This window comes from Carcharodon carcharias, chromosome 18 (genome assembly GCF_017639515.1).
Source record: "Carcharodon carcharias isolate sCarCar2 chromosome 18, sCarCar2.pri, whole genome shotgun sequence".
Classification (NCBI taxonomy): domain Eukaryota; kingdom Metazoa; phylum Chordata; class Chondrichthyes; order Lamniformes; family Lamnidae; genus Carcharodon; species Carcharodon carcharias.
The window spans coordinates 44,529,859-44,556,149 of NC_054484.1; the positions used below are offsets into that span (position 1 = coordinate 44,529,859).

The window sequence follows — 26,291 nt, forward strand, 5'->3', positions numbered from 1 at the left end:
CATTTAATCTTATATTCAATGGAAAGTGTCTATCTTCTCTGCCCTGATCCTTCAAAGGTTTAAACAGATCACCCCAAACTTTATGGCTTTACTGTTTTTCTTAAATAAAGCTGCACTTACTTGGTTGTGGTCACTGGCATTTTGTATTAATTCATCGTAATTTAATTTCATCTACTTTAAAACCAAATTTTATTCTGAAGGGTCATATGGACTCGAAATGTTAACTTCGTTTTATTTCTCTCTCTATAGATGCTGTCAGTCCTGCTGAGTTTTTCCAGCATTTTTTGTTTCAGATTTCCAGCATCCATAGCATTTTGCTTTTATTTTAACCAAATTTTATTGGCCTGTTTTATAATATCTATCTGTACTCTCACATTCAGGAAATTATGCATTTGAGTTCCCAAGTCTCTGTTCATCTACACTGTGCAGCACATTTCTATCTATTTACTCTGTTTCCAAGCCAATCATTTATATGTAACAAGTGAACATAGAACTGACCGAGTTACACCAAGCTCAATCGTTCTCCAGTCTGAGAAACACCCAAAGTACAGTTAAACCCCATTTACAATTAAAACTCATGAGTATCAATGTTAAGATGCTCAGGATTATAACTAATGATGAAATCTGCAAAAAATATATTGTCATTTTACTTTCACAAAGAACTAAATATCAAAAAGGCAGTGTGTTACACCATGGAGTACTAACATTGTATTTTTATATGTTGTGAGTTCCCAAATCTTGAACCTAAGCTAGGCAACATTAGCATAAGAGCAGAGATTGCCATTTCACCATCTCAGATCAAGTAGTAAGAGCATTGTTAATATTATTCTAATTTTGTTTGTATGCTTAAAGATGATGTTGAATGCTGCACAAATTATGTTTTCACCTTTGGAAAGAAGTTTCCGAAATTTCTGGGTAGCAGCCAGCTGCTGTTCAGAATTATTAGAGAAAATCATCTGTACCATGTCCGAGGTGATTACTCCAGTCTGTATATACAAGGGAGAAGACAGCAAATCAGAATTGCTAATAACAAAAAATACTGAGTCAGCATTAGGCTGGGCTTTTACCTTATGTGAGCTGCATTGTGTTATATCTAAACGGGTCTTAAGTTCTACTTCCGGTTCAGAATCACTCTGGTACAGGTCTGATATCTTAATTTATTATTGGAAGATTCAAAAGGGATTTCAGGCTAAAAGGAAAAGACTTGCCTTTCTATAGAATCTCAATGTCAAACTATCTGCATTTGACCAAATGGATTCTTTTGAGGTACAGCCAATTGCCATATAATTGGCATTGCAGAGAACTGTGGCAGCAATTTCCATCAAGTCCAAAAAACAAGTGAGGTAAACAACCAGTTAACCTTATTCCAGTGGTGTTGGTTTGAGGGAACTTCTGATGTTTTCAAATTATGCCATGGGATTTTTAATATATTTTTTAAGGTGGGTGGAGTCTCAGTTGTTTCTCTCACATGAAAGTTGACACCTCTAACAACGCAGCCCCTTTATTAACATATTGAAGAGTCAGCTTAGAGAGGAACTTGAACTCAAGATCTTTCAGTGTAGGGGCAGCAATATTATTAACTGAATCAGGCTGAGCTGCAGAATCGTCATAGAAAGTTCACCACAGTGACAAAGTAACTCAATATACTGGAGCACCATAGCTGGAAGAGAGGAGGCTCTGTTTCCCAGGCTGCAGAATTCTCAATACCACTCAAGAGAAAGAGGGCACCAGCAATTAACTCAAAGTAGCATTGGAGACTGCCTTAAAAGCATTTCACCTGCTTATCTGCCCTTTTAGAGTGAAAGAACAAAGGGATTCAAACCTTTACCAAAGAAAAATGTCCCAGGATGGAAAATTACTGTCTTAATTTTCTACCAAAGCCAAATATTTTGGTGGGCCCTCCAGCACTGGGAATGAGGCAGGCCTGCAGGAAATTTGGATCAAAATTTCATGTGAAATTCCACACTGCTGTTGCTAAAGGTGAGTTTAGGATTCTCAGGACATACACTAATAGGTATCCAGCCTGTAGCACCTGTGTCACATGATCCCCAGCAACAACAAATAGCAAAGGCCAGAAAACTTAATACTATTTGCACTTCTATTCCTTATATATGCTGGTCTGTCCCGTATGAATTTCATGGGCCTGGAAGTCCACTTTTGCCTCACTTGTGGGTAAATCATAAGCCAAATCTATTAGTATTCACAGGTTAAGATACACATGATTATGGGAACATGAAATGGGAACTTTTTATGGACTTCAAAATTCCATTAATACCCTTACATTTCCTAAGAAAAAAAAGCCTAGACATCCCCACATTATAAAATAAGAGAAGGAACAGATCACTTGGCCGATCATCTATGCTAAACCATACAACTATGTAAACCCTTTGCATCCACTTAGTGTTCTCACAAGGAAAGGCTGGCTGCAAATCAATACTCATATATAAACAAACACTGATAACTTAAAGATCAGTTCATAAATTCCACTGACATAACAGCACCTACATACTTAGCTTCTAAGACAGTAGTTCCAAATATTCAAAAAATGATTGTACTTTTAAAAGCATTTACAGTGTGTGAGAAATTAAGGGGATACTATTTAAGGATATGCTCTTTTGAACATTTAAAATAAGTCCTCAGATAGTCTTGTTCAGTAAATATGGTATTTATAATCTAAATGGAGCAGCAAGCTTAACCAAATTATTTTTAAAAGCAGTTGTGGTATTGGTTTCAATTATTTACTAAGCTATCTTCATAGGTTTGTCAGTATGTTTCAATACCTACTTTGCTAACCTACTTCAGTGGCAAAGTTGTTGGAGGAAGATGTGACATTGCATTTTCATGATTTACTTGAGGGATTAGTGCAGAAATTTGCAAGCTGTGTCAACTTGCCTTATTGGTTGGACAGAATGTGTTGCAGCAGAAGATAACACATTGCTTACCAAAGCCATATCCATGTTTACTTGAGACTCGTGGAATCCACTGTCACTCATTACCTCTTCCTCTTCCTCTTCCTGTTCTGTATTTGCAACATTTCTACGTTTGAATAGCTAGAGAAACAGAAAGCAAACATTAAAATACACAACTGGGTAGGGGAAAGTAAGGAAGAGAAGATAAATTAATTTGTCATGGTAGTGGAGATATCATCCATTATTTTAGCACTTAAGAGCAAATGCAAAAATCAGTAAATTGTAATCAGATATACAATTGTACAGAATAGCAAATATTTAGAAATAACCATAGTTCAACTAAGTTAGAATGTTTACAATTTTACTTTTCAGAAAACTATGCGTGGACTATTTGTAATAAAAACAGAGAAATAAAACGAGTAGGCCATTTGGCCCTTCAAGCCTGCTCAGAATTCAATATGATTATGGCAGATCTACACCCTCCTGCACTACCTCCCATATCCTTCAATGTCCAAAAAAATCTCTGACTTGGATATATTCAATGACTAAGCACCAACAGTCCTCTGGGTTAGAGAATGATAAAGATTTATGTCCCTTTGAATCAAAAAATTCCTCTCCATCTCAGTCCTAATGGCCAACCACTTATTGAAGACTGTGACCCTCTACACCTAGGAGAAACATCCTTCCAGCATATCCTATCAAGCCTCTTAAGAATTTTACATGCTTTAATGAGGTTATTTCTCATTCTTCAAAATTCTAAGGAATATAAGCCTAGTGTGTTCAATCGCTCCTCATTGGACAGCCCCTTCATACAAAAGTCTGCCTAGAGCCACTCTGTTGTACTCCATCTAAGGAGAGTAAATCTCTCCTTAGGAAAGGAGACTAAAACTGTAGACATTACTCCAAATCATATAGCAATAATTGTCAACATGGTCGTTTTATTTTGAAGCTGAATCAAAAGCATAAAACTTGAAAATCTTATCTATATTCAGTTGGAATTAAGCAGATGTCAAGATCACGCAGATCTCCACTTTACAAAAATGGTAGAAACAGGCAAAATCTTGAAACATTTTCTTTGAGTGCAGTGCAGAAAATCCAAACTCAGTTTAACTCGTAATCAAAACGAATTTCACTTTTACCTTTCCCTTTCTTTCTTTCGTGTATTTAGATTCTTCATATTATAGACAAGGTTCCAGGCGTTGGAAAATGATTTGCTTCTACCAATACCAAACTAAAACCAGCTGCATGGCAGCCCGTAATCATGACTCGAACCAACTTATTTTTCCTCCAATCTCTAAGGAGGTGTAAAGATGCTCCCAGATAGTGTGCCCACAATTCAGAACACATAATCAAGGGAGGTGGTGATTGCAGCACTCGAGGTTGCAGAAACAAGGAGCAGTGAAGCCATGAAAGGATTCAAATACAGGTTGAGAATTTTAAACTTGAAGTGTTTGAGGGCCAAAGTCAACGTAAGCCAGCAAGGACATGAGTGATAGACGAGATGGACTTGGCATGCATTGGATAAGGGTAACAGAGTTTTGGATAACTTGAAGCTTGCAGAGGGTGAAAGATGTCAGGCCAGCACTGGAATAAAGTTAGTCCTGTGGTGATAAAGGCATAGATGAGGGTTTAAGCAAAAGAGCTGAGATGAGGCAAAGGCATTTGGGTGGAAGCAAGTAATCTTTAATGCATAGAAAATTGGGTGAGAAGCTCAGTATGGGATCAAATAAGTCACCAAGTTTGTGAACAGCCTAGTTTAGCCAGATTCAGTGGTCAAGGAGAAGAAAAAAAAAGTGTCAGACAAATCCTTGACACGAGGGCATGAAGTTTCTGGCAAAGAATAAAGACAAGGACATTGGTCTTCTGAATGCTTAATTAGTGGAAACTGGCTCATCTGACACCAGATGCTGGACAAGCAGTCTGACCGAGGCAGTGGAGGAGTTGAGGGGGTGTGCTGGACAGAAGCTGAATCCTCATCTGCAGATGTTGCTGCCAAGCAGTAGACAAGGAAGAGGGGCCAAAAATTGATTTTTACATGATTTCCCCAAGGTTACAGTGTTGGGGTGGGGAAAAGAAACCAGTGCTAGTGATCCTCTGACTATGAGTGGTTGGGTAAGAGTGGAACCAAGCAAGGGTTGTCCGAAAAAGCTGGACAAGAGAGGACAGCTATTGGAGAAGATATGATCAACCATAGTAGTAAGGTCGAGGAGGGCCAATGCACCATGGTCACATCGACAAAGAATGTAACTTATGACTTTGGTAAAGGACATTTCAAAGCTTCATGAGGAGCAGAAATCCAACGGGAAGGAGTGAAGCAGGAAGTTGTTGGAGAATTGGCTAGGAATCTGAGAGGCAACAACATTTCAGAGATAAACAAAATTGGGGATGATAGTTTTGCAAGGCCACAGGATTGCAAGCATTATTCTTCTGAAAGGGAAGGGGACAATCCCTGAGCAGAGGAAATCATTTACAATGTCTTCCAACAGGGGACCCATGATAGGAAACTGGATGATCAGGAGTTTAACGGGAGCAGGGAGCAAAAGGTGGGTCTCACACTTGAGATAAGCTCAAAAAAGGCCTAGGTGGATATAGCAAACTACTGAGGGTGACTGTAACCCCACATTTTCTACCGAGTGTCAAAAGTTCAACAACACATCATATACTTAGTATCAGTATGAATACAAATGAGTAGAAACAAAAAGGTTTCTTGCTAAATGATGTATGCTGGTGTGATAGAAGTTAATATGCGTGAACATATTTTTCCAATATGGTAACTAATGTGAAATAAACTAAGTTCATCCCTCCCACCCTAAAATCTAGCCAACGACAGCAAAAAAAAGCTTCAAGTCTACCTGTTCCTCACGTTTCTGTTTCCGTAGTTGCAGCCCTTCCTCTTCCCGTCGCCTTCTCATCTCATCAGGATTGAGAGAGTTGTTTTTGTAGCTCTTCAGCCGAAAATTTTCCTTCCCTGAACTTAACATGGTTTTGGGAAAACTGTGAAAACACAAATGTAGAAAGATTAAAAATCAATAAAATTATATTTATGTATGGTGTCCTTGCTTACCAGATAGTAAGCACAGTGCCACCAAATGTTCCCTTTTCGCAACTCTATGGAGGAACTGATCCTTGAAGGCTAAACCTACAGCAGTTAAAAAACTGAAAATGATTCAGCATCAATTAAGAAAAATCCAAGCTAATGAACTGCTTAAAAAACTGAAATGTGAAAGCAATCAGCTGTATAAAATATCAATGTAAACTGTTTTGGTAAATATTGCCTTTTGTGCACAAAATTGCTAAGTTTGTTGGCACGAGAGCTGCATATCAAAATATTGTGCTAAACGCTTCAAGAGATCCAAGACATGCAAGAAGCTAAATAAACAATTGCCTTTAATGAGTAAGACTTCTCATGAGGATTCAATTGCTCCATGACACTCCATAAAAAGTTAACTACATGTAAAATTTCAGTCAGGTACTGGCAGCATCCAAATAGTTATGCAAAATGTTGCCAGAATCTCCAAATGTGGCTGCCATCTTTCTTTGGTTTTTTTCAGGCAACCTAGCCATGAACAGTAGAGCTTGGACTCTATAATCCTGATTCTGTCCTTTGGTTTACAGCTCAGCTGAGGTTGTGCTGAGGTAAGGGAAAGCTAGTTGAATAGGCAAGAAAGGAATGGGAGGTTTTGCTAATAACTAGATAGAGAGAAGACTCATCTGAAACATAAAATTCAACTATGGGCCAATTGGGCCAAATGGCCCGTTTCTGTGTTGCACATTCTAAATAAATGTATGCAAGCCTGGGTACCAAAAAACAGGATTAGTGTTAGGGGAATCATTTTGTTGGCAGGCAACATTTCCTACTATTTCTGTGCAGTTGCCAGTAGGCTCAACCACAAGCTTCAGGTTGATTCTGAGAATCTGCTAGCTACCTGCCAATTAGTTCAGACTTTCTACTTTTGAAGTTTGAACATCCAATTATCCAGATGACCGAGCAGATTCTATGCTTGTGCGGATTCTTATCCTCCGGAATTCCATATTGCCAACATCTACAGACACATCTTTATCCAACATTGAATGATCTCCTCAGAAAAAAACTTCAACTAGATTAATCAGACATGACCTACCTTTCACAAATCCATGCTGACTCTCTGATCAGTTAATACTCGTCCAAGTGCTCAGCTATTCTGTCTCTGATGATAAATCCCAATGACTTCCACACAATGGATATTAAACTGACAGGTTTGTAGTTACTTGGTTTCGATCTCCCTCTCCTTTTAAAATCAGAGTTGACATTTGAAATTTGCCATATTTACTCATTAACCTGGTCAAAGCCAACCTGAAAGGATTTCAAACTTGCAGGCCTTCAGTGAAGCTTGTTATACTTGTAGGAACATGCAAAAGACAAGTTGGACCTGTAGCTTAGAGGAAGTCTGGTTTAATACTGCATTTTACTTCTCTTGCCTACTTTGTCATACATGAGGCTGAATCTATTTTGAACAAGAGGGTATTCAGTAGAGCGCATTTCTCCAACACACTGTTAACTCAACATTATCACAATTACACAACTCTGAGGTTTTTCCCTGCCTGGTTGATGCTTTGTATCTACAAAGCAGGAAAAGAGAAACCTTTTCATTAAGAGTTTCCATCTCACTGGCAGACCAACAGGGGAGAAATCATTACCTCCACCCACCTTCAGTGACAGAGGTAACAATGCCATTTACTCCAATGCTGGACCAAACTGCATCATGATATCATCAATGCAACTGCTTTCTCATTCACTACTTACACACATTTTGTTCCTATTATACCTACAAACCAGAACTGGCCTATTTCACCACAAAAATCAGAAGCAAAATACATTCATAACAATAGGATGATGCAAAACAGAGATTCATTAAGCATAAAACAATTCCACAAGTTCCTCTATCTTTTCAACCAACAATTTTTGGCCAAGTACCGAGGCATGAGAAAAGGCTTTCATAGCAGGTAAATACTTCACAAATAGTTGGCAGGGCCAACACCTGTAAGCAAAGACAATCTGGCAAACCGCATACAAATTTATTCATATGTTCTACTTTTCTTATGCTCAAGAGAATTTTCTGTTTTCTCTATGCTCAGCCTGAACCTTCAGTTTAGCATGCCACTAGTTGGGAAGTTATTCCCCAATTTAATTTGCTCCACAAGTCTACTGTTTCAGCCAGACACAGGGGCTAGGAATTAGGAACAGGTCATTCATCCCCACAAACCTGTTCCACCAATCAATTAGATCATGGCAATTGTCTGTATTCCAACTCCATCTGTCTGCTTTGGTTCTGTAACCCATAATACAAAAATCTATCGCGCATAATTTTAAAATGTTCAACTAACTGGCCTCAAACAGCTTTTTGGGGGAAAGTGTGTTGCAGATTTCCGCCACCCTTTTATGTGAAGAAATATTTTCTGATGTCAGTCTAATCGCCTGGCTCTAATTTTAAAAATAATACCCCCTTGTTCAGGACTCTCCCACCAGAGGAAAAAGAGAAGTGACTTACTCTATAAAATTATTTAATCATCTTACACACTTCAATTAGATCAACCCTCATTCTTCTATATCCAAGGGAATACAAGCCTAGTCTTTACCACCTGTACTCAAATGTAACACTTTTAGCCCTGATAACGTTCTGGTGAATGCACTGCAACATCTCCGAGGTTACATTTTCTTTCTGAGTCCCAGTGCCCATAGCTGAATGTAATTTTCTACACAGAGTCTAACCAGAGCTCTACATAGCTGTAACGTAATTTCTAGATGTGCTTTCGAACCAAAACACACATCAAGAAGAGAAATGTTTAGAGAAGCCAGCAGTATTTTTCAGTTCAAATGCAGGTGGGAAAAAAAAGAGAAATGAAAGATAGCAAATAAATGAGCTGGACAAACCAAGAAGAGAGGCAAGAAAAATCAAAAATACAGAGCTCCAGTTACAATGTAATGAAACATTTTGTTTAAAAAAGATTTACATTTATGGATACACACGAATGCAGGATTTACAGAAAACCCATACAACATGAGAATCATTTATAAATTTCTGATTAAACTAACAGTACTCGAGTTAGCTGATCTCAACTGGGCAGCAGTAGGGGAAATTATGATTAATCTCAATGTCTACAGGGGTTTTTCTGGGGCATGAAGGGGAGGCAGATTAGCCACAGCTCCTGTACCTGATCACTACCTGGTACCTTGTTAGAAAACTTACTTGGATCATTCACATATCAATGTTAGAGGAGTAAATAGGATTGGCATGACTCTAATGTTCTCTCCTCAGTCGAATATCAAACTACATTCACATTCAAAAGCCGCACGAAGAAAAACAGGTACCGGAGAACAGCCAATACTAGTGAATCACACAAGGAAGTGAAATGAGGAGATAAATAATTGTGCAAGTTTGTAAGTTTGTTAGTGAAGTGTATAAAGCTAAAAAAAACCTCATGAAAATCTATTTCTGGAGATGAAGTTGGTGGAGTGGGAAACAAAATTGCTAAAAATCTTTTATACTCTGGTTTCCAAATCCCAATGACATGGTATTCAATGAGTGGAAAACAAACAATATTTTTATTGGTATTTGTAGCCCTGAAAATTTAATTACGCTCAGAGAAAAGCAAGTATCTTTCAACTCATTTATTATTGCATATTGTGACAACAGAAATGTAACAAACATGCAATGGACAAGGGCGGACGCATGGGAACACCGCCACATGGAAGCTCCTCTCCAAGCCATTCACCTTCTTGACATAGAAATATATTGCCGTCCCGTTACTGTCACTGGGTCAAAATCCTGGAACTCTCTCTCTCTAACAGCACTGTGCTCCCTAACAGCTATATCACATGGACTACAGCAGTTCAAGAAGGCAGCTTACCACCACCATCTCAAAAACTATTAGGGATGGGCAATAAATGCTGGCCTAGCCAGCAATGCCCAACTCCCCTAAATGAATTAAAAAATGGAGGAAGATTTAAAGTGACAATGCTCTTCAAGCTATAAGCTTGAATTAAGAGAGGTCACTAAATGAACTGACATTATACCATTGTAATGATTTTGAACTTAACTCAAGTGAATAATGTTGTTCCAGTAGTGTAAGGACTTGGGCAGGCCCAATACTGCAGTTTATAAAGTCCAACTTATAGGTAACTAAATCACTTCTAAGAGAAATTTAAGTAATTGTCTGTGCAGTGTTATATGGAATTATCTAGACAGTTCATCTTAGTATAAAATTGTACATGGTTTATTGGCTAACCCTCCACCCCCCGTAAATGTGAAAGTACTGAGTAAGGCAGCATCTGTGCTTAAAAAAAAGTCAATGTTTCAAATCAACGACCCTCCTCAGGACCCTTGGATGGAATAATTCCTTTGCTGCTGCTATATTCCATTCCTTAACCAGTTTTGCAAATCCTGACATAAATGCACACGAACACATCAGATTTTACTGAAGTAGTGATTTCAAAGCACAAACACAATTTTGTTTATTTATAATTGACATAGGATTGCAGTGCTTTTAGTGATAAGTGAGATTTCTGGAGAATACAAAGTACTCAAGGAATAATGAGCCGCAACTTCCAAGCTCCAGGGCAGTGTATCTGAGGGATACCCCAAATGTGTGCTCGGGAACTCTGCCCACCCCCGAGGTTCCCAGATAAAGATTGCAGGGCAACTGCCTGGGAGTTCAAACTTCCTTTAATACCTGGATGGGCAGACTAGGCTTGTATATGCTAGAGCTTACAAGGTGACTTGACTGAGGCATAAAAGATCCCGAGGGATCTTGACAGGGTGGATGCGGAAAGGATGTTTCCCCTTGTGGGAGAATCTACAATTAGGGTCACTATTTAAAAATAAGGGGTCACCCATTTAAGAGAGAGGTGAGGAGAAATTTTCTCTGAGGGCCGTGAATCTTTGGAACACCTCCTCAAAAGGTAGTGGAAGCAGAGTCTTTGAATATTTTTAAGACAGAGGTAGATAGATGCTTGATAAGCAAGGGGGTGAAAGGTTATTGTGGGTAGACAGGAATGTGGAGTTGAAGTTACAATCAGATCAGTCATGATCTTATTGAATGGTGGAGCAGGCTTGAGGGGCTGAGTGGCCTACTCCTGCTCCTAGTTTGTATATCCTTTGGGCAATTGCCCTACACTGGGAACCATCCGAAAATGCAATTTAAATCGCAAACTGTCTTACAGCAAGAGTTACCCAGAAAAAGTTAGAATTAGAAATTCTGGCTTCTGGGTAACTATTGTACTGACTTCCCCTGACCCCACTACCCGCTACCACCACCACCACCACCAGCCTCCCCCCACCTCTCCCCAATGAATTCCTACCCACTTACTTTATACACTTACCTTCTCCCTGGCTTGTTAAAATGGCTGGGACCTTTAAACTTACAGCATCAACTACCGTAAACCAGGTAAGAAAGGGACATGGCTTACTTACCTTTGATGGAGCTGCCCTGACTGTAGGCCACGGGAATCCACTGTGCTACAGAGATCTTGCCCAGCCTGAGTCAGAAGGTTGGGCGAAATAGGAGCAGCTGGGTTTCAAGGTTAAGTAATTGCAAGCAGAGTGGCAATCCAAATCAACTGCCACTCCACCAGAAGTTACAGGCCAATGAAAATTGAAGTTTTTCCTTTTTAAATGTGATGATAATTTCTCTCCTTCTACATTACCCCTTAGCTTCGTCTTTCCCTGCATCACACCCAGCCTTTTACTCTGTTTGCAGATGTCAAGATGTTCTCATTCATGCCACTTTAGCAACATAGGACTTTGGTCTACTACTGCTCTTTTCAGCCCTTCAAGCCTGCTCCACCATTCAATAAGATCATGGCTGATCTGGTCGTGGTCTCTTTCCTGTCTGCCTCCATAACCCTTGTCTATCAAAAATCTGTCTAACTCTGCCTTGAATAATTCAATGATCCAGTCCCCACTCCTTTCTAATTCTCCCTCCTACTAACAACCTTCAGAAAAAAAAACATCTGTCTTCAAAGGGAGAACCTTATTCTTTGAACAAAGAGTACATGAGTGCCTAAAAAACATTTGTCCTAAAATTTAAAAAAATCACATGTGCATAATGGCCAAGATTGTACAACATACCAGTTGTTTTCCCAATCCATCATTCCACATTCCTGAAGGTGGTAGTGACACATTGGGTTATGCTACTACAAACAATTGACCAGTCTCTCATATCCTTCCTTTAGTTCTGTGAAATTAGGGCATGTCCAGCAAACCATCAAAATCAGAAACTCAAACTTTCAACTCTTAATACTGCCACCAATTTGAAGATGAGGAGGGAAAGCAGAAACAGAATTTGAATACTTCCCATTGATAAATGAGTGAAATGCTGCATAATATGATTGTGATAACTACAACTGCATTTTGCTAATGGCACCAACTCCTGATGCATCGATGTTGTGCAGCCAGCCATAACCTGGAAGTAAACATGGGGGATTTGGCAAGGTTGGTAAAACGGACCTGTTTAAATATAAATATTCAAATATCACAATGAAAATTCTGGCTATGCCTAAACGGCAACTCTCAACAGTATCTGCTTCCCAATAGGATAATTTATGTTTGGTTTCCAAAGTCAAAGTTTTATTTGCTCGAAACAAGATCAGAACAATAATTAATGGTTTAGGAAGAATTTCCTGGATAAGGAATACTGATATACCGTAAAACACAACTCATGAAATAAAAGGCACATTAGCACTGACAAGCCAGTGGCAAATGCAATGCCACAAAGTGGATTCAACAATTTTTTCTTGTTAAGCCACAAAACTAATGAAGAAAATATATATTTTTTTTTTTTACACATGTATCAAGTATAATATCAGTCAGCTATAATGTGCCACTGCTGGCTATGGCATATATTGTACGACTTTCTGCAGGCCATACATTCTGAATAGAATTCAAAATAATAGAGATTGCATAATCAAGAATTATTGACGGAATAAATATGTTATTACTTTTTAATCTGTTATACAGGTATGCGCGTCTGTGGAATGAATTTTGATCAAATGTTTTAAAATGGAATTATTACAACAGCACAGGTTATTTTAGTGAGATGAATGCTCAACATGTTCAAACACTGCGTGGAAGCAAAGTGAATATTATGCTTTAATATATATATAGCCAAAACAATAGAATACTAGTAGAAAGTCATGTCTGTATTGCATAATACTACAGACCACATCTTCAGTTCTGCATCTAATCTTGTCACAATCTTGCTACCAAGGAAACCAGCCCTGGAAGATATTTACAGTAAAGCCACAAGACTGACTCCTATAACATAAGTTTCAATGGGCTATACCAAGCATTGGGGACTCTGCTTCTTAATGGATGAATAAGCCAAGATGGTTTATATGGCACTCCTCCTTAATATCTTCAATATCAACATCCTTCCCTTTGACCTCTGCTGAGGAAAACAAAAACAGCAGTGGCATGGGAACACTATCACCTACAAATCACACAACATTCTGACTTGCACAGATAAAATCATCATGTCTTCATTGCTATTGGGTCAGTAGCCTAAAATTTCCTATATGAACACCATTGTGGGAGAGTGATCACTACAAGTACAGCAACAGATCAAGAAATACAACCACAATGGGTAATAAATGCAGCCACGCCAATGTGTCAACATCCCAAGGCCAATTTTTAAAAACATTGCAGGATTTCCTGTATTTCTTTACACAATCTGAAATAAAAGGTATCAGAAATGCACAGGTCATTCAGCATCTTCAAGTGAAGACTGCTTTAACATTTCAGACAGTATCCTTTGTCAAAACTGGCTAGGTCAGGCAGAAGACGTCCCTTTAAAAGATTGACAAAATTGAGGAGAGAAAAATGAACTGATCTCAAGCTTGTTTATTCAACTTTCACTAAAGGGATAGATGATGGGTTTAACTGCCTGCACAGAAATATTAAAAAAAAGCTCAAAATAGCCAATAAAAATAAAGTGGCTTTATCAGGCATCGTTACACTCATCTTTTTGTAAAGGCTCATGCCAAGGTAAAATTCTATGATAAAAACAAAAAAACTGCAGATGCTGGAAATCCAAAACAAAAAATAAAAAATACCTGGAAAAACTCAGCAGGTCTGGCAGCATCGGCGGAGAAGAGCACAGTTGACGTTTCGAGTCCTCATGACCCTTCAACAGAACTAATTAAATAGGAGAGGGGTGAAATATAAGCTGGTTTATGTGCGGGGGGGCGGGGGGAAAGAGAGGAGAGAAGGGGGCGGGTGGTTGTTGGGACAAGCAAGCAGTGATAGAAGGAGATAACCAAAAGATGTCACAGACAAAAGAACAAAGGTGTTGAAGGTGGTGATATTATCTAAAAGAATGTGCTAATTAAGAATGGATAGCAGGACAAGCAAGGTAGCTCTAGTGGGGGGTGGGGTGAAATAAGACTAAAAAGGCATAAAAGGTATAGATAAATGATCGGTGGAATACATTAAAAATAATGGAAATAGGTGGGAAAAGAAAAATCTATATAAATTATTGGAAAAAACAAGGAGGGGGAGAAGAAACGGAAAGAGGGTGGGGGATGGAGGAGGGAATTTAAGATCTAAAATTGTTGCACTCAATATTCAGTCCGGAAGGCTGTAAAGTGCCTAGTCGGAAGATGAGGTGCTGTAACTCCAGTTGCTTGGAGCTTCACTGAAGCTCAACGCAAACCGGAGGAACATCCTCCATCCTCACCCCCTTTCCATTTCTTCCCCCTCGTCCTTGTTTTTTCCAATAATTTATATAGATTTTTCTTTTCCCACCTATTTCCATTATTTTTAATGTATTCCACCGATCATTTATCTATACCTTTTATGCCCTTTTAGTCTCATTTCACCCCACCCCCACTAGAGCTACCTTGCTTGTCCTGCTATCCATTCTTAATTAGCACATTCTTCAACACCTCTTTGTTCTTTTGTCTGTGACATCTTTTGGTTATCTCCTTCTTTCACTGCTTGCGTGTCCCAACAACACCCCCCCTTCTCTCGCTCTCCACAAACCCCCCCACCCCTTAAACCAGCTTATATTTCACCCCTCTCCTATTTTTACCTAGTTCTGTTGAAAGGTCATGAGGACTCGAAACGTCAACTGTATTCTTCTCCGCCGATGCTGCCAGACCTGCTGTGTTTTTCCAGGTATTTTTTATTTTTTGTTTTAAAATTCTATGATCACTGACATAGTTCTAAACCCTTATATTGAAGTGCCCATTTGTCATTTATGAACCCAGATTATAAAAAAGGCTTGCTGCACATTTATAAAAAAAACTCTGGGACACATCACAATTGAGCCAAAACTTGTTCTCAACAAAAATCTATAGTCAAGCACAAGTCACTAAACAAGAATGAAGGATCTCTTTTTTTGCCTTGGATAGATCTGGGGGAATGAAGCCATTTCTCCACTCAGACTGGAAACAACGCCAGGATCGAATCACTCAGGCCAGGGTTTGAACCTTCCTGCCACATGTAGATCAGTACCATTTTGGACTGCACATTTCTTTCCTTGTTAAATAGGAGATGATGCAAAACACCCTGCATCACTATTTGAAGAGAAGGAGTTCCCTGATGTCCTGGGGAATGTTCAGACCTCAACCACCACCACAAAAATGGTCAGTTGATTACCTCATTTGCTGTTTGAGGGGCCATTCTGTGCACAAACTGACCACTGTTCTAACTGAACATGGTTCTATGAAGCACAGGCACAACAGACTAATTGGCATCCTCACTGATTGTAAATGTATACTTTTCCAAAGCAGGGACAACGCTCCAAAAAATTAGGTCACTAGCTGTGAAGCACTGTAAAGATGTTTCAAGAACATGCTGTATAAATGAGGCACCTCTCATTTTATTTTATATAATTAATCTACCATAAAGTCTTAGAACAAGTGTGCCAACACCATTCCTTTACATGAAAGCCCACTTCATAACAACAGCCTAGCATTACTGTGAAGGTCAGAGCATATGTGGAGCCACATACCTGTTTCGCCCAAGAGAATATTTAGAGGCTTGTTTCTCCTTCAAGATACTGGGACTACATCTTGTTAGATAAGAGCTCAAAATGTATCTGACCTGCAAGTTGCATCTTTTCTGTATGAAATCTAAGTGAGCAAAAAATCTGAAATCACTTGACTTGGTTGACCAACTCCACAAATATCTTTATAGGAGCCCCTGCCCAATAATCTCAAGCCACCAGAGATTACGGGCACAGCATTTCAGAACTCTTAAAAAAACACAAAGGCACATCTGAAAACTTTCCTCGTAGAAAAGGTTCTCCACAAATTCTCACTATATTCTTTCCCGTACAAGGTGGTATGGCCTTGAATTTAAACACACTCTGGTGCCGAATTTGGAAATACAGGGTTTGATTATTAATGCAACTGGTGGACTCTCTCATCGTGGTAGATAGCTTAATTTACTATCACAACATTCAGAGACTGTCCAGAAAAAGTGTTGCACTTTTATGAAAACAGTTCATGTGCAAAGAGAAGGCAAAATTCTGATCAAGGTTCCTTTAATCAGATAATGCAAATCATTATGAAGGTCAAGAACGCAGAGGTTAAATTTAATCACCCTTAATACTCAATGCTGACCCAATTAGCCTGAATTTATGGGCTGGCTTTTCTGGGCATATTCTCCATGCTCTACCACCCCCCACCTAAAAAGTCGATCGGCAGCCCACCCATGAAAAAACTGGCTGCCCTGCAGTGCAGCAGCATTAATTAGCTCAAGGTGAGACTTCTGCTGCCATCTGGAGAGGAAGTCCTGCCTTAGAGAGCTGCTGGTCAATCTGATTTGCGCAGTAGCACCGGGTTCCAGCAGTTGCCACTGTTGGGACTACAGACAATCTTTGAACAAGAGGAGATTATAGAGCTGGACTTCATTAAGTCCAGGTATTGGCACGGCCTTGCTGGCAGACTGCAGCGAGCAGGGTTGGGGACTGGACTCGAGGGTTAAGGGTGAGGATCAGAGGGAAGAAATGACTTTGGGGGTGGGGGATGCCTCCAATGGGCACAGAGGACCCTCAAAGGGAGTTCCCCCTCCTTTGCCCAAACCAATCTATGAAGCTAAAGCTGCCAGGCTGCCCACCTGATGTGGCCCCTGCCACCCACACCCACCGTGGGTAAAATAGCAGAGGTGGATCGAGGCCTTCAGGTGACCATTAATTGGCCACTTAAGGGCCTAAATGGGCATAAGGGTGGTCAAACAGCCTGATACCTTGCCTACTGTCCCGTAAAATGGGACATAGGCCAGGGGGCAGGTGAGAAGGCCATCTGGTGCATATTACAAGCTCCTCTCCACCTTCAAACATGCCAGCAGGGGGACATAAAATGCAGCTCTATGGAGGTTTTCTTTTATGTTGTGGATTCAACCATGGATCAGGCTATTTTGGATCTGGTAACATGTAATGAGACAGGTTTAAGAGTTAAAAGATCCCATAGGAAACAGTGACCATAACATGGTAGAATTTAGCAGTTTGAGAGTGAGAAACTTGGGTCGGAAACAATTGTGCTAAATTTAAATAAGGGTAATTACAAAGGAATGAGGACAGAGTTGGCTGGAGTGGAATAGCAAAGGAGTTTAGCAGAAAAGACGGTTGACATTTAAGGAAATAGATCACGGCTCACAACAAATATCCCAGTGAGAAAGAGGGATTCTAGGAAGGGGATAAACCAACCATGGTTAACCAAAGGAAGAAGTTAAGGATAGTATCAAATTGAAAGAAAAAACATACAATGTGGCAAAGACTAGTGGTAAGCCAGAGATCTTAGAAAATTTTTAAAAATCAACAAAAGACAACTAAAAAAAAGGAGAAAATAAACTTTGAGGGTAAGCTAGCAAATAATATAAAAATGGACAGTAAGAGCTTCTTTAAATATATAGAAAGGAAGAGAGAGGCCAAAGTGAACATAGACAGAATGAGGCTAGGGAAATAATAATGGGGAACCAGGAAATGGCAGGGGAGTTGAATAAATACTTTATATTAGAATTGTTGGTAGAAGACATAAATAGCATTCCAAAAATATTAAATAGTGAAGGGGGCAAAGGGGGGTGGGGGGGGACGAGAAGGAAATAAATACAATAACTATCACCAGAGAAAAAGTACTAAGGAAACTAATGGGGCTAAAGGCTGATAAGTCCCCTGGACCTGATGGGTTGCATCCTAGGATATTGAAGGAAGTAGCTACACAAATTGTGGATGCCTTGGTAGTAATCTTCCGAGATTACTTAGATTCTGGACAAGTCCCAGAAGATTGGGAAACTGCCAACGTAAAGTCCTTATTCAAAAAGGGAGGGAGACAAAAAAAAAACGGTAACTATAGGTCAGTTAGCTTAACAGCTGTCATTGGGAAAATGTTGGAGTCTATCATAAAAAGATGTAATAGCAGAGCATTTAGAAATGCATAATATAATCAAGCAGAGTTTAGAATGGCTTCATGAAGGGGAAATCATGCCTGACAAATTATTACAATTCTTTGAGGTGGTAACAAGCAGGATAGATAAAGGGGAACCAGAAGATGGAAAAATTTGGATTTCCAACAGGCGTTCAAGAAGGTACCACACAAGGCTACTTAATAAGATAAAAGCCCATGGCGCTGGGGGTCGCATATTAGCATAGATACAGGATTGGCTAACTAACAGAAAAGAAAGTTGGGATAAGGGGGGCATTTTCAGGATGGCAACCTGTATATTTGAAGGCGATAGAGTAGAGGTACTGTCGCTGGATTAGTAGACCCAGAGACCCAAGCTAATGCTCTAGGGACCCAAATCTGAATCCTGCCACAGCAGAGGGTAGAATTTGAATTCAATAAAAATCTGGAATTAAATGTCTAATGATGACCATGTCGATTGTTGTAAAAACCTATCTGGTCCTTTAGGGAAGGAACTCTGGACCCACAACAATGAGGTTGACTCTTAAATGCCCTCAGTTGTATCAAACACAATTTGAATGAAGCACTGAGGGTGGCAAGGGTGAAGAATGCACTCTGGGCGGGGGATTTCAATGTCCATCACCAAGAGTGGCTCAGTAGTGGACAAAGTGTCCTAACTGACACAGCTACTAGATCGGGTCTGCAGCAGGTGGTGAGGGAACCAAGAGGGAAAAACATACCTGACCTCATCCTCACCAACCTGCCTGTCGCAGCGATCCCACAACCAGCGGATCAGATCTAAGCTCTGCAGTCCTGCCACATCCATTCATGAATGGTGGTGGACAATTAAAAAACTCACTGGGGTGGCGGCTCCACAAATATCTCCATCCTCAATGATGGAGAGGCCCAGCACATCAGTGCAAAAGATAAGGCTATAAGATAAGCATTTGCCAGAAGTGCCAAGTGGATGATCTATCTCTGCTTCCTCCACAGGTCCTCAGCATCACAGATGCCAGTCTTCAGCCAATTTGATTCACTCCTGGATATTGGATACAGGCACTGGATACTGCAAAGGCTATGGGCCATGACAATATTCTGGCAATAGTACTGAAGACTTGTGCTCCATAACTTGCCGTGCCCCTAGCCAAGCTGTTCCAGTGCAGCTACAATACTGACATGTACCTGGCTGTGTGGAAAATTGTGCAGCATGTACCTGGGCAACAAAAAGCAGGACAAAGCCAACCCAGCCAATTACTGCCCCATCAGTCTACTCTCCATCATCAGCAAAGTAATGGCAGGGGGTCATCAACAGTGCCATCCAAGCAGCATTTTCTTAGCAATAACCTGCTCACTGACACCCAGTTTGGGTTCTGCCACAGCCACTCAGTTTCCGACCTCATTACAACCTTGGTTCAAACATGGACAAAAGAGCTGGTCTCCATAGCTGAGCTGAGAGTGACTACCCTGTACATCAATGCCACATTTGACAGTGTAGCATGAAGGAGACCTAGCAAAACTGGAGTCAATGTGAATCAGGAGGAAAACTTTCCACTGGTTGGAGTCATACCTGGCACAAAGGAAGATGGTTCTGGTTGTCAGAGGTCAGTCATCTCAGTTCCAGGTCATTGCTGCAGGAGTTCCTCAGGATAGTATCCTCAGCTGCTTCATAAGTGACCTTCCTTCCATCATAAGGTTAGAAGTGGGGATGCTCACTGATGATTGCACAATGTTCAGCACCATTTGCAACTCCTCAGATACTGAAGCAGTCCATGTCCAAATGCAAGAAGACCTGGACAATATCCAGGCTTAGGTTGACAAATGGCAAGTAACATTAGCACCACACAAGTGTCAAGCAATGACCATCTCCAACAAGAGAGAATCCAACCATCGCCCCTTGATGTTCAATGGCATTACCATCATTGAATCCCCCACTATCAACATCCTGGGGGTTACCATTGACCAGAAACTGAACTGGGCTAACCATACAAATACTGTGGCTGCAAGAGCAGGTCAGAGGTTAGGAATTGTGCAATGAATATCTCACCTCCTGACTCCCAAAAGCCTGTCCACCATCTACAAGGCACTCGCCTGGATGAGTGTAGCTCCCACAACACTCAAGAAGCTCAACACCATCCAGGAAAAAGCAGCTCGCTTGATTGGTACCTCATCTGCAAACATTCACTCCCTCCATCACTAACACACAGTAGCAGCAGTGTGTGCCATCTCCTAGATGCACTTCAGGAATTCACTGAGGCTCCTTCAACAGCACCTTCCAAACCCACGACCACTATCATCTAGAAGGACAAGGGCAGCTGATAGATGGTAGCACCACCACCTGGAAGTTCTCCTCCAAGTCACTCACCATCCTGACTTGGAAATATATTGCTGTTCCTTCACTGTCACTGGGTCAAAATCCTTGAACTCCCTTCCTAAGAGCACTGTGGATGTACCTACTCCACATGGACTGCAGCGGTTCAAGGCAGCAGCTCACTACCACCTTCAAGGGTAACTAGTGATGGGCAATAAATACTGGCCCAGCCAGCAAAGCCCACATCCTATAAATGAGTTTAAAAAAAATTGGTGGAGTGCCACAGGGATCAGTGCTGGGGCCACAATTATTTACAATATACATTAATGATTTAGATGAGGGAAGTGAATGTACTATCGCCAAGTTTGCAAATGAGAAAAAAAATAGGTGGGAAAACAAGTGGTGAGGATGACAAGAGTCTACAGAGGGATATAGACAGGTTAAGTGAGTGGGCAAAAACTTGGATAGAATATAATGTGAGAAAACGTAAGGTTATGCATTTTGGCAGGAAGAATAGAGGAGTTGAATATAATTTACATGGAGAAAGACTGCAGAAAGCTACAGCATGTAGGGGTCCATTAGGGGTCCTCATGTATGAATCCCAAAAAGCTAACATACAAGTTCAGCAGGTAATAGGGAAGGTAAATAGAATGTTGGCCTTTATTTCAAAGGGAATGGAATATAAAAATGGGAAAATCTTGCTAAAACTATACAAGGCACTAGCTCTGAAAAAAGTGTCATACGGACTCAAAACTTTAACTCTGTCTTTCTCTCCACAGATGCTGTTAGGCCTGCTGAGTTTTTCCAGCATTTTTCACATTTGTTTCAAACATTTCTCTGCCAGGAAACAGATCTATCCTTTGGATGAGATGTTAAACTATAGTCCTGCCCGTCCTCTCAGGTAGATGTAAAAGATCCCATGGCACTATTTCAAATTAGACCAATTAAGTTCTCCCTGGTGCCCTGGCAAATGTTTATCCTTCAACCATCATTAAAACAGATCCTCTGGTCACTACCACATTGTCATTTGAAAGTCAATTACTGTGTGCAAATTGGCTGCCGCATTTCATACTTTACAAAAGTAACTACACCTCTAAACTATTTAATTGGCTGTAAAGCACTGTAAAGAATGTCCTGAAGTCACAAAAGGTGCTATATAAATGCAAGTCTTTATGTGGTTTGGCTTGTGAAAAATTATGGGACCAATTTCTTGTCAGTTTTGTTTGGTTAATGAATTTCATGTTCTCTCTTTAGAAAACCCATGGGCCACAATTATGAAACTCAATTTAAAATGTCTTTTCATCGACATTAATTCTATTAAATCAAACGTGGATCCTTTCCCTTAAAAATCTTGTAAGCAAGACAAATGTTGCTGTCTTTCTGCCTCAGGATGTCTAGCTTGTCTACTGTTATAAATTCACAGGCTTGCTATTAACATTTTCTTGAGCACAACAGTGTAAGTGCCAATTATCACTCCTTTAAGTGGAAGAGTATTTTTAGGGGTATGCCTACAACCATCCTAAAATGGGTAAAAGTGTTGCTAATTACTACAAATCCAACAAAAAGGGTACATCCTTACTCGATAAAGTAGTTCATATTTTCAACTTCAAAATTAAAACAGTACTAAGTAGTAGGGAAGATGTATTCTAATCTTCCTCTTAAAATCTTCCTTTATAAAAATAAATCCTGATTAGAAAGAAATATTTATACTGCTACAATACAGAACATTCGAGCTATTCAGTAAGATTCTGGGCCTGACTGAAGCTTTTTTCACAACAAGCAGGGATTCAGTCACCTCTCATCTCAGCTAATAAAGCAGGAAAATTGGAATCCATCTGAAAATTAACATTCATTCCTAGGTAAACAATGTTGTACTGACTGGCATGGAAACTATTTTGCACCAGTTCTACTTCCCTTATACTCCCTGTAATGGCATCTAATAGCACTGTGTACCATATTCATGCTAAGTGTTTAGTGAAACCCATCTATCTATACAGAAGGTAATATCATACATCAGTCCCAAAGGTGGTAATTTTAGGGAAGTTTTACAAACTACTTTAATCTACCACATTTATTATATATAACCAATGTCATAGCAAATGCTTTAAATGACTTTAAGATAGAAAACCGATTACAACTGTATTTAAGTCAAATTTATCGACTTAAAACGGGAATGAACGAGTCAAAATTGCTAAAAAAAAAAGCCCTGTGTGAGGATAAAGAACTACATTCTGACACTCCACCTTCCTCAACAAAACAATCCGGAAAACCTAAGCTAAGAGCGGCCCTCGCTGGATATTTAATCAGTTTATACTGACGGCAATCCCGTGGCTTCCACCTACTTTAGGCCTTTGCCGGAATTTTAACACCTCACACCATTCAATAGAACAGCAGTGGGTGTTCTTACATAACTCGACTTCCACCACCATACTGATTACATTCGATATTTCCGCGGCGTATTTAAACAGTGTAAACCAGCTCTAACTTACCAGCTATCTCCCCGGTATTTTGTGCTCAGAGCCGTGCTCTCTCCCCTTCACCTCCCGGTGCTTTCAGAAGCCCAGAGCCGCCTGACCCCGCATGCGCATACTCACGACACCACCACACCTCCCCTGCTACGCATGCATATGCTCACGTCACCCGACTCCGCATGCGCATACTCACGACACCACCACACCTCCCCCGCTACGCATGCATATACTCACGTCATCCGGCTACGCATGCTTTTACTCACGCCCTCTTCCTCCTCCCCGCCCCCGGTCGCGCATGCTCACACCTCCATCTGCTTGGCTCGCGCTTCTCTGCTGACGTTCCAACCCGTTGCCGCCACTGCGCATGCTTCCCAGGCAAAATCCCCTAAGCCCCGTGGATCAGCTGTTCCTTCGTTCGGGAGCCAGCAGAACTACAGGGAATTCAAAACCCTTATATCAAATGGCTTGAATGTGACAAGAAAACGAAGGATGAACCAGCCCGCCATTAACTAGGATTGTGAACATCACCAACTGATATGTGTGGGAGGCATTGCACCGAGCGAATCGACTGCAGGGAAGTCTAATAGTGGAGACTCTCACTAAAACAGTCATACGGCAAATGTCTTAACTCATTTATTCTTACCCTATGTATTCACGAATTTCTGTTAATTCAGATTTCCAGCATTTGCAGGTTTTTTTTATTCTAGTGCTTGTTTCACCATCTCTCTCAGGGGTGTCAATTTTAAAGCTATTTGGTCCTGTTCACCTGAATAGCCAAGTGGTTATGGTACTGGGTTTGTAACCCCAAGATCAAGAGTTCAAATCTCACAATGGCAAACTATGAAACAATGTAACTTCATCTGAAACAGATGGAAACAGGTTTACTCAAAAAGAGTATCAAGAGTTCAAATCTCACAATGGCAAACTATGAAACAATGTAACTTCATCTGTATAAACAGATGGAAACGTGTTTGTACTCGAGTTACTTAATTCATTGGCAGCCGGTTAGAAACAAGTTAATTTCAGTGAAATCCCCATGACTCAAACTCAGATGCGACGAAACTTGGATTAGTTGAATTTGCCTAAGATTGTCATATGACTGCGCCAACCAAACACAAGAGCCCCAAATCATGGAGCACTGGGCAAGATCTCCCTGTGAAAGAATGTATACAACCTGCAAGTATGGCTAAACCTGTGAGGAAAGTTAAAAGTGTTGTCGATTGGAGAGAAGGTGAAGTTGATACAGCAAGTAGAAAATCGGGGCGTGAAGCGGAAAGTGGACATCGCAAAGGAGTGGGAGATTCCACCATCAAGTTTGTCCACCATTATGAAACATAAGGTGAACATCTTGGAACAGTTTGACAAGCAGGCATTCTCTCCAGCAAGGAAGAGGATGAGAATGGCTGCATATCCCGACATCGAAGCAGCTCTGCTAACTTAATTCAAGGCAGCCCGAGCAGAGAACATTCCCATCTCGGGTCCAATCCTGCAGGAAAGGGGAGTCGCCCTGGCAAAGAAGCTGGGCCACATGGAGTTCACCTGCAGCGATGGATGGCTGGACCGATTCAATACTAGGCATGCGATGTCCACTTTCCGCTTCACGCCCCGATTTTCCACTTGCTGTATCAACTTCACCTTCTCTCCAATCGATAACACTTTTAACTTTCTCACAGGTCTTCCGGGCGCTAAGCAGTGAGGGAGCGGCGGTTAAGGCAGCAATGACAGATGATTGGCTCCAAAAAGGTCTTGCCCACATCTTGTGTGAGTATGCACCAAGAGACATTTTTAACGCAGATGAAACCAGACTATTTTACCATCTTTTGCCAGACTGCTCTTTCATTTTTAAAGGTGAAACACATAATGGTGGAAAGTGGAGCAAGGAACGCATCACTGTTGTGGTCTGCGCCAAAATGGATGGCACCGAAAAGCTGCCCCTTGTAATAGGAAAGTCCAAGAAGCTACGTTGTTAGACAAATGTCAAGACACTACCCGTGCAGTACGAGGCTAGCAAAACTGCTTTGATGACCTCCAGTATTTTTGAGGTGTGGATCAGGAAAGTGGATAAAATGTATCAACGAAAGAAAAGGAAGATTGTCATCATTACAGACAACTGCCCTTCACACCCCAACATCGCTGGCCTGAAGACTGTGAAACTGTTGTTCTTGCCTCCCAAAACCGTGGCCAAGCTCCAGCCAATGGACCAGGGGGTGATTAGGAACCTGAAAACCCACTATCGACGGCAGCTGATTTCTCAGGTTATCAAGGCCATCAATAAGAAGCAAAAGTACAATCCAACTCTACTAGAAGTCATGTTCATGATGAAGAAGGCATGGAAAATGGTGACTGAAGCCACAATTGCCAACTGCTTCTATCGTACTGGGTTCAAACTGATTATGACTGCACAAGATGTCGAGAAAGAGGAGGAGCAGGGTGAAGTCAACCAACCAGATGACGAGACACTTTTTGCTCAGCTGCGGGAGGCTGGCATGGAAATTCCAGCAGAGATAACCATGGAAACTTACGCAGAGATGGATGATGCCATACGGTGCACATGGGAGCTGACAGATGATATCATCCTAGATGCAGTACATTCCTCACCCGAGGAGGTTGAAAAGTCCGATGAGTGTCTGCCCGCTCGCCCACCTGTTTCCCTAGCCGATGCCTCAAAGGCCTTAGAGATGCTCTGCGATTTTGCACTACAGCATGAAAACACTGAAAACATGTTTGACTGCATTGAAGACATGGCAGACTGTGTCGCCCACGTCCAAAATCAGCATGCTAAGCAGAAAAAGATTATGGAGTGTTTCTGACGCTAACTCCCAACATTTTTCAGTGCAAAGCCCTAGCCTTTTACAAGGTCAGGTCATTGTAAGGTCTAAACAAATTGAATACAAATTTTTTCATGCATTTACTACTTTTCTCTATTTTCATTTGGCATTTGAATCTGTTGTTTTTGTCATAGGCTGCACTTGTAGTCATCTCGGGTTACATAGAGACCTATTCATGTAAGAATTCATGTGAGATCTCCTCAGCTATCATGAAGCTCTGCTTAACGTGAATCGAAGGCAAATCCCCTGGGATTCGCCTCATTGAGATTTTACTGTATATTTCTTTACCTTCTTATCTGTGACTCCATTTGCACAGATCTACTTTGATACAAGTTTTGATCAAGGCTAACTACATTTACGGATTTCCTTTGTATGATGGAAATGTTGATTCAC

The 26,291-nt window shown here is 40.7% G+C and overlaps 2 protein-coding genes across 2 annotated transcripts in view; one reads left to right on the top strand and one right to left on the bottom strand.

The window, feature by feature from the left end:
* The window catches only part of kpna1 (karyopherin alpha 1 (importin alpha 5)), a 52,987-nt gene extending 29,762 nt beyond the window's left edge, over positions 1-23,225 (bottom strand). Inside the window, exons 1-4 of the mRNA XM_041211198.1 lie at positions 23,089-23,225; positions 5,762-5,903; positions 2,943-3,050; positions 887-986 (exon numbers count right to left, since the gene is read on the bottom strand). Of these exons, the coding sequence (XP_041067132.1) occupies positions 887-986; positions 2,943-3,050; positions 5,762-5,890 (337 nt within the window). The 5' untranslated portion in view covers positions 5,891-5,903; positions 23,089-23,225. The remainder of the gene's footprint in view (positions 1-886; positions 987-2,942; positions 3,051-5,761; positions 5,904-23,088) is intronic.
* Positions 23,226-24,116: 891 nt separating this feature from the next.
* LOC121290892 (tigger transposable element-derived protein 4-like) lies at positions 24,117-25,939 on the top strand. Its single transcript, XM_041211922.1, has 2 exons — positions 24,117-24,831; positions 24,919-25,939. Exon 2 carries the CDS (start codon positions 25,092-25,094, stop codon positions 25,878-25,880), a length of 789 nt encoding a protein of 262 aa, XP_041067856.1. The 5' UTR covers positions 24,117-24,831; positions 24,919-25,091; the 3' UTR covers positions 25,881-25,939.
* The last annotated feature ends 352 nt before the right edge of the window (positions 25,940-26,291 follow it).